The sequence below is a fragment of the Chaetura pelagica genome, unplaced genomic scaffold (assembly GCF_000747805.2).
Source record: "Chaetura pelagica isolate M959 unplaced genomic scaffold, ChaPel_1.0 scaffold439, whole genome shotgun sequence".
Lineage (NCBI taxonomy): Eukaryota > Metazoa > Chordata > Aves > Apodiformes > Apodidae > Chaetura > Chaetura pelagica.
Genome location: NW_009954451.1, coordinates 137,223 through 146,340, shown reverse-complemented (window position 1 = coordinate 146,340; position 9,118 = coordinate 137,223). Strand labels below are relative to the sequence as shown.

The window sequence follows — 9,118 nt, the reverse complement described above, 5'->3', positions numbered from 1 at the left end:
ATGGACGGATTGAGGGAATGGATGGACTGAAAATTTGGATGGATTGAGGGTTTGGATGGATTGAGGGTATGGATAGGTTGAGGGTATGGATAGGTTGAGGGTATGGATGGATTGAGGGTTTGGATGGGTTGAAGGTATGGATGGATTGAGGGAATGGATGGATTGAGGGTGGCTGGTGCAGCTCCAGGGGAACAATGGACTGGCCTGCTCAGGCTGCTCCTGGCTGAGGTGGTGCTGACCATGACCTTCATGCACCCACCTGAACCCGACGGGAGGCTACACAGAACTTGCCCTTTTCCACCTTCTTTCCAGAAAATCACAGTGTGTTTTTTCTCTCTAAACAGACACTTACGTGCAAAGTGCCAGTTCTCCAACTTTTGAGGACTCTGTGGTCAGGGAACAACTTCCCCACCCCCAAACCAGAAACCTTCAATCCAATCCCCCAGAACTTGCCATCTTGGCCAGGTTTCAGCTAAAATTTTGGGAGGCCCAGAGGAAATTGCTCTGGTTTTCAGTCACTGGAAAGCCCAGATGTTCTGGGGTTTGGATGTCCACCCTTCTGAATGAAGTGTGAAATTTCCCCTTAGGTATCAAAAAAAACACCCCAACCCCAACCAACCCACAAACCCCAAACCTGGAGCTGCTCCAGCTCCAACCGCCGCGGTCAACCCAAGAGGCGTCAGAGCTTGAGCTCCCTTTAAGGGAGCTGGAGAGGTTGCTCCTTCAGGCTTTTGAGGATGTTCTCCGTGGGGTCACCTTACCTTCACAGGTGTCTGTCTCTGTCCTGAAGACAAAGCCCTTGGGGCAGGTGCAGGTGTAGCTGCCCGGGGTGTTGCGGCACAGCCCGTTGTCGCACAGCAGGCGGTTCACCGTGCACTCATCGACATCTGTGGGTAAAGAGTTGGGCTTGATCAGCTCCACCACCCACTTCTAGTCTTCTACTCTGCCAGCCCTACAAAGCTCTGGAAGCCTGGGAGGCACAGGAATGCAGGGCTGGCCTCAAAGAACCAGAATCACAGACACAAGAAGGCTCAGGACCTGGTCAGACCTGACCTTGAATGTCTCCAGGACACACAAGACTGGTTTAGGATGGAAAGGACCTTAAAGATCATCCAGTCCCAACTTCACGTCCAGTCCAGAACCTACTGGGTTAAATCAAGGCTTCTTTTGGTTTTGGTGACCTTTGAATCAGACCATGGATAAGCTGCAGGGCAGCCTGTTCTTCATGAAACCATAAAGCACATGTGTCAGGGTTTAAATGTGGCTACCAAGAAGATGGAGATCCCCTTTTTTACAAGGAGTCAGGGGCCATGGGCACAAGTTGCTCCTGAGGAGATCAAAACTGGACACCAAGTGGAAAATTTTTCACATTGAAAACAATCAGCCACTGGAATAATCATAGAATCATTGACTGGTTTGGGCTGGAAGGGACCTTCAAGATCATCTAGATCCAACCCCCTGCATGGGCAGGGACACCTCCCACCAGCCCAGGCTGCTCCAAGCCCCATCCAACCTGCCCTTCAACACTGCCAGGGATGGGGCAGCCACAGCTTCCCTGGGCAACCTGGGCCAGGCTCTCACCACCCTCACACTCCACAATTCCCTCCTCATGTCTCACCTCAATCTCCCTCTCCCAGTTTTCATCCATTCCCCCTTCTCCTCTCCCTCCCTGCCCTTGTCCAAAATACAGGACAAAATTTGGAACCCACATGCAATCCCATTTGTGCCATTTCCTTTCCAGCACCTCCTGCTCTTCCATGTGGACAAGACCCCCTTGCATGGGGCCAGTCTCCGAGGCCACCACCTGCAGGATCACCTCAAGCTCCTGCCTGGCTTCAAGTCTGCACCTGGATGAGTCCACAGCACCCTGTCCTACCAGCACAGAGCTCCTGCCACCCCGAGCTGGGCTGCCCAAGACTCACCCACACAGTTCTTGCCCGTGGGGTCGGACTCGTAGCCCAGGTTGCAGATGCAGCGGTAGCTGCCGCGCAGGTTCTCGCACATCCCGTTGGGGCAGATGTCTGGGTTGAGGGCACACTCGTTGATGTCTGCACAGAGAAGGAAGCCACGTGAGCTGGGCCACAGCAGGCTCAACCACAGAGAACTCCCACCCCTTCATTCTTCGTCGGTCTTTGGTGCCAACAGCCAGGTGGGGATGTTCGGAGGGAGGACCTGTGGCCTCTGCCCGGTTCGTGGCCCTGGTGGGGCAGGGACAGGAGGGAGGGTTAAGATTTGGGTGAGGGACAGAATCTTGCAGGATGCCAGAACCTCAGCTTCAAAGACTTGCCTTGGCGACTTGAAAGTGCCTTGGACAAACCTGCCCTCCAACCAAGAGGTTTTTGGGTGGTGCTGCAGCAAAGTGCAGGGAGCACCACGGCCCCTGCTGCCCACGGGCAGGGTGGTTGGGCTCAGCTCTGCAAGGCAGCTGGCAGGGACAGCCATGGGCATCTCTGTCCCCACCCACCTCCTGCCTGCCCCTGTCAGCAGCACCAAGTGCCCGGTGGATGTGGGCAGTAACCCAGAAGGGCAGCAGACAGGTGGGCAGCACCTCTTCCTCTGCACCAGCAGCATCTCACCACCTTTTTGGAGCACAGCTCTGGTGTCCTTCCAAAGAGCTTTTACCCTGGCCAGAAGGAGCCTCCCCACAGAACCACAGGGTTGGGTTTGGACAGCAATGTTCTTGCAGGGCCATGGTGCCAGAGGGCAAACAGCCCAGGCCAGGGCTTCCCAGACACCACTGACCTTTGTCTCCATGTCTTTGGAGGTCAGATACATCCCCAGGGATGCAGCCCTGGAAAGCACTGGGTGCAGGAAGCCCTGGCTGTGGGCAGCAATGGGCTGACCAGAGTGTGTGTGACCTCAGCTCCTTGCTAGAAAGCATCTCCACGTTAGCCTGAGACTGACTTCAGCCAAGACTCAGTGCCCTGGAAGGAAGCCCAAGAAGCCACCAGGGTTTTGCCTCTGGCTCATTCCCATTTGGAAAGTTTGAAAGGCTGGAGCTCTGGCTGCTTCCTGCTGCTCCAAGGCCTGTCCAGGGCTGGCAGAGCAGCCACTGCCCGACCTGCTGTGCACCCTCTGACCCAAAGCAGCCCCTTGGCACCACATCCCAACAGGCCTTGTCACCTCCCTCTCTCTGGGACACCCCAAACCCTCTTCTCCCAGACCAATGAGCTGGAGGGCATGGGAGGGAACAAGCAAGAGGACACAACTGGTCATGCTCTTCATTTCCAACAAAGCAGGGATCAGACCCAAACTCAGTGTGTGCACCCCCAGAAATGCAGCTTTCCCAGGGTGCCAGGCATCAACCACTTGATTCAACACTCATAGAATCCCAGACTGGTTTGGGTGGGAAGGAACCTTCAAGATCATCCAGTCCAACCCCCCTGCATGGGCAGGGACACCTCCCACCAGCCCAGGCTGCTCCAAGCCCCATCCAACCTGCCCTTCAACACTGCCAGGGATGGGGCAGCCACAGCTTCCCTGGGCAACCTGGGCCAGGCTCTCACCACCCTCACACTCCACAATTCCCTCCTCATGTCTCACCTCAATCTCCCTCTCCCAGTTTTCATCCATTCCCCCTTGTCCTGTTACCACCTGCCCTCACAGGGACGTCCTCAGGGACACGCAGCCCTCAGGGACTGTGTCAAGGTTGCTCAACCTTAACTCACAGTGCTTGAGGGAGGAGAAGAGATGCACAGCTCCCTCTCCACCACTTCCCAGGCTCACATCCCACCCACGGACACGTGCTCAGGCAGAGCCAGGTCCCTGCAGGCAGTGCCACCCACCCGCTGCTGCCAGCTGTCCTGTGCTCACCACAACCAGCTCCCACCCTGCCAAGGCTCCCCTGCCCACCTCCCCACAGGTGCACACACACACACTTCTTCCTTCAGAGCAGCTCAAAAGAAGCTGCAGGAGGTGACACTGGTGCCACATGTCATGGGATCTGGGCCAAGGGCTGCACCTACCTCTGCCATCAGCTGTGATTCCGATGCCGCTGCTGCAGAGAGCCTGGAATTCAGCTGTGTGGGAAGCACAACAGAGACATGAGCTCTCCTGGGTGGTTCATGCACAGTGAGATTCATTCTGGGGAATGGTGGGTTTATTCTTGGCTTCTTAAAATGGCACCCGTGGGCTCCCAGGCAGTGTCTGCTGAAGCTGTGTGTGCTTCAGAGCTGGTGCTCGTGGGGAGCAGGCCCTGAGAATCCCTACAGTGAGATCAGCATCACATTCGTGGATTCAACCTAAACTTCTTGGCTTCATGGCAACCCCTTCCCCCTGCCTGAGGCCTTCCCGTGTCACTGCCAACCAGCCTAGGCCACCCCAGGGACCTGCAGGGACCTAGAATATCTCTGAGCACCCTCCTCAGATCATCACCATCATCATCATCATTGGATGGTTTGGGTGGAAAAGACCTTAAAGCTCATCCAGTCCCACCCCCTGCATGGGCAGGGACACCTCCCACCAGCCCAGGCTGCTCCAAGCCCCATCCAACCTGCCCTTCAACACCCCCAGGGATGGGGCAGCCACAGCTTCCCTGGGCAACCTGGGCCAGGCTCTCACCCCCCTCACACTCCACAATTCCCTCCTCATGTCTCACCTCAATCGCCCTCTGCCACTTTTCATCCATCCCCCCTTGTCCTCTCCCTCCCTGCCCTTGTCCCAAGTCCCTCCCCAGCTTTCCTGGAGCCCCTTCAGGCCCTGGAAGCTGCTCTAAGGTCTCCCTGGAGCCTTCTCTTCTCCAGGCTGAACCCCCCAACTCTCCCAGCCTGTCTCCCGAGCAGAGCTGCTCCAGCCTTCCCATCATCTCTGTGGCCTCATCTGGACTCACTCCAGGAGTTTCATGCCCTTCTTATCTCAAGGGCTCCAGAACTGAACAGCCAACAGGGAGATTCTCACGAGATCCGAGTGAAGGGGGAGCGAGCAGCTCACCAGAGTTTTTGGCAGGGCAGGGCTGGCAGGGCTCTCCAAAGCCATGGTCTGGGTTAGCACAGCAGCACTCGGACTTGGTGACTGCCCCCGGGAAGGGCCGGGCACACGTGCCCTTCTTGATGCCCCCGTAGCAGGTGCTGCGCATGTGGGTGTCCACGCAGACGCGCCCGTCCACGCCAATGGCCAAGCCCCCCAGGCACTCGCAGCGGAAGGAGCCCTCGGTGTTGATGCACCACCCGTTCATGCAGATCCCCGGGGTCTCACACTCGTCAATGTCTGCAGGAGGAAGCACAGGCTGGACCCTCACCTCAGGGGATGACACAGGGAGGTTTGGAGGGAGCCAGAACCATAGAATCATGGGATGGTTTGGGTTGGAAAGGACCTTAAAGCTCATCCAGTCCCACCCCCTGCATGGGCAGGGACACCTCCCACCAGCCCAGGCTGCTCCAAGCCCCATCCAACCTGCCCTTCAACACTGCCAGGGATGGGGCAGCCACAGCTTCCCTGGGCAACCTGGGCCAGGCTCTCACCACCCTCACACTCCACAATTCCCTCCTCATGTCTCACCTCAATCTCCCTCTGCCACTTTTCATCCATCCCCCCTTGTCCTCTCCCTCCCTGCCCTTCTCAAAAGTCCAGTTCAGAGCATCACATTCCCTGCACACTCTGCTGATCCCCAGTGATTGAAGAAGGAACAGGGATCTGGACTTCTTCACTCTCCTGAGACCCTTCTCAGAGCAGCAGGGCCTGGTCTCTGCTCTGTGACCCAGAGGATTTGCCCCATCTCACAGCAGCATCTCAAGGAAATGCCACGTCCTCCTTCTTTCTCCACTCTGCATTCACACCTCAACCTCCCTGCCACACAAACCACAGTGTGTTGCAGAGGCTGGGAAGCTGTGGAGATAACTGCTGCCAGCTCCTGTTGGCCATTCAGAGCTTCACAGCCCCACTTACCCTCCTTCAGGGTAACCTAAGCTCCAATCCCTACTGAAGCAGCAGAGGTGCAAGAACATTCCTCTCTTGCTCCCATTCTGCTGCGAGGGGGCAATTCCTGGAGAGGCCTGGGAGCAGTCTTGGTTTTTCTCAGCTCCCCTTGGCCTCAGGCAGCTCACAGGTCCCCAGAGAGGTGAAGAGCAGGTTGGGAAGAGGGCAGAGCCCAAGGCTGAGGAGCTACTCACCCACACAGTAGCGGCCGTTGGGGGCCAGCACGAAGCCAGGCTTGCAGATGCACTTGAAGCTGCCGTCCTCGTTGATGCACATCCCGTTGAGGCACATGTTGGTGGTGGCACATTCATCGTGGTCTGGGGAGGACAAACAGAGCTGTGTCACCAGCTGGGGGGGGAAGGACACACAGACGCTCTCATGCTGCCCAAAGCAGGGGAGACTCACCCATGCAGTTCTTGCCGTCCGGGGTGATCTCGAAGCCGGCGTTGCAGATGCACTGGAAGCTGCCGTCGGTGTTGACGCAGCGGCCGTTCCTGCACATCACCCCGTTCATGATGCACTCGTCGATGTCTGGCAGGGAAACAAGCACAGGGAGGTGGCAGCAAGGGGAAGGAGAAGCAGCTGCAGCTCCAGGAGAAAAGCAGGCAAAGCCTCTCAGGCAGCAAAAAGGCCCTGCCCCAGGGTCGCGCTCTTCGCCGCCGCACAAACGGAGGTGGAGAAGATGTGGGGAAAGCACCTTCTGCATGGTCTGGAAGCAGCACATTTGTGGGGTGACAGCTGGAGGGTCTCCATGATGTCTTTGCCAACCTCTTGCCTCAGGGCCCTGTTTGCAACTCAACCCATCCTAGGGCTGGTCAAGTCCACAGCAGACAGCAGAAGCCCACAGACCAGCCGTGGACTCAGACCGGCCACAGAGATGTGTCCCAGTGCCTCAGCAGAATGAATTCCAGGAGAAAAAGGGAATGAGTTCTATCCTGGGTCAAAGCAGGACAAGGACAGAAGGTGGGGCACAAGATGGCTGCAGTTTGGCAGCAGGGGAAGTGCTGGGTTGCACCTCAAGAACATGATGCCCACTCAGGACACTCAACGCCTCTGGGTAGAGGCAGAAGGAGAAAGGAGGAGGATTATCTGGGGTTGGAAGGTTGTTATTGACCCTTTAGCCAGAGCTGGGGCAGCAGGATGAGCCATTTTATAAGCAAATTACAGAAAAAACAAGAGTCTGCCCCAGCAGCAATGGATGAACCACTTTGTAGACTTCTCCTAGAGTGGAGAAGTCAGCTGGAGAAGCAGCTGGAGAAGCAGCCTGGCAGAAAAGGGTCAAAACTGGATGAAATGGGGTGACCTTGCACAGAAGGAAACCTCCTTAGGGGCTTTACTGATAGAAGAGCCACATGTAAGGCTCATGGGACAGGGACTTGTCCTGGCAGCTTGAGAGGTCCCAGCTGAAAAATGACATCCAATTTTGGCACCAGACATTAGAAAAAGATTGAGACCAAATGGAGGAAGTTGAGGAGATAAAACCAAGGACAATGAGAAGCTTAAGAGACATTATCAGTGAGATGAGATTGAGAGACTTGTGTTTGTTTAGTTTAGAAGGGAGAGGAGAGGGGGGTGACAAGGGGCAGCTTCCCAACAGCTACAAAATGCTGTAAAGGATTGCAATGATCCAACATTCAGGGGCAGGAAGAGAGAAGAAGAATTCATAGACTCATGGATTGGTTTGGGTTGGAAGAGACCTTCAAGATCATCTAGATCCAACCCCCCTACATGGGCAGGGACACCTCCCACCAGCCCAGGTTGCTCCAAGCCCCATCCAACCTGCCCTTCAACACCCCCAGGGATGGGGCAGCCACAGCTTCCCTGGGCAACCTGGGCCAGGCTCTCACCACCCTCACGTTCAGTTCAAAACGTTTCATTTGGAAAGGATGAAAGCCTTTCACACCATCAGGCAGCTGGGGGTCCTTTGGAAACCCCTTCAGCAGAAGCCACTTGACAGAAATGTTAAAAATCAGGCACTGTCAGGGCAATCTGCCTCTCCTTCTTCTTCACATGGGACATCACCTTCCCATCCTTCTTCCTTAGCACCAGAGCTCTTGCTCCTCACCTCACCCAGAGCTGCAAGACTCTGACAGAAGAACTTTGCTAGAAATCCCAGCCCCTACAAGGAGAGAAACACCCCCCAGAACCCTCACTTCTGTCAAAACAAAATGTTGACCCCTTTAAATGGAGTTCTGCTCTTGAAAGGACTCTGTAAGCTCTTTGATTGCAGCCAGCCAACTTGAAGGTAGATAAAGGCAGAGGGAACTTCTCCTGGACAGATTTCAGCCCAGTGGTGGCATCTCAAGGAAGTTGTTCTGAAATCCCACCTGGCTGGGAGGGTGTTTGGTGCTGGGGTCTCCTCTCAGTTTCCCCTCTACAACCACTGCCCCGTGGTGCCCAGGTCTCTTCCAGCCCCCTGTGTGTCCCCCCAGGTGGAGGGGCAGCAGACACTCACCAATGCAGGCCTGCTTGGTGGGGGTGCTCTGGAAGCCCTCGTGGCACTTGCAGTGGTAGGAGCCAGGGGTGTTGACGCAGTCGCCGTGCACACAGGGGCTGCTGGAGCACTCGTCCACGTCTGCAGGGAGAAACACCTTGGTTTGGGGGCACCACGAGGGGCAAGAAGCTGCCAGGACAGGGTACAGAAGTGGTCTCCTGTGGGGGGGGGGGGGGGTTTGCTGGGCACACCCCTTCAACTCCAGCGCGTCCTGACGTCGCGGCCAAGGACGCGCTGGGTGGTGGATCCTCCCTCCAGTGAATCAGAGAATGGAAGGTTGGAAGGAACCTTAAAGATCAGCAGGTTCCAACCCCAATTCATGGTGTCCCTCAGGGGCAGAAGGACCTTTCCATCCAGCTGCTCCTGCCCCCCTTGCCCATCCAAGGACACATCTCCAGCCCCTCGCCGGAGCTGAGCTCGGGGGTGGGCGCAGCAGCTCGAGGTGCAGAGGGGAGCACCCTGGGGGGCTGCCCAGCTGGAGGGGACCCCCTGGGGACACCCCTCAGGACCTGCTCACCGATGCACTCCCCCCTCACGTCCTGCTTGTAGCCCATGTTGCACTCGCAGCGGTAGCTGGAGGGGGTGGGGATGCAGCGCCCGTTCAGGCACAGGTTGGTGAAGTGTTTGCAGATGTCGATGGTCTGGTTGAGGGTGGCGGTTCCTGGCGGGTACAGAGACACCATCAGCAGCAGGGGGATCCAAACCCCCCCC

General features: G+C 56.7%; 1 protein-coding gene across 1 annotated transcript in view; it reads right to left on the bottom strand.

The window, feature by feature from the left end:
* Positions 1-9,118, bottom strand: part of FBN3 (fibrillin 3) — an 89,535-nt gene that overhangs the window by 39,168 nt on the left and 41,249 nt on the right. The window contains 8 exon segments of the mRNA XM_010004494.1: positions 762-887; positions 1,923-2,048; positions 3,966-4,019; positions 4,930-5,205; positions 6,108-6,230; positions 6,319-6,444; positions 8,369-8,488; positions 8,925-9,068. Of these exon segments, the coding sequence (XP_010002796.1) occupies positions 762-887; positions 1,923-2,048; positions 3,966-4,019; positions 4,930-5,205; positions 6,108-6,230; positions 6,319-6,444; positions 8,369-8,488; positions 8,925-9,068 (1,095 nt within the window).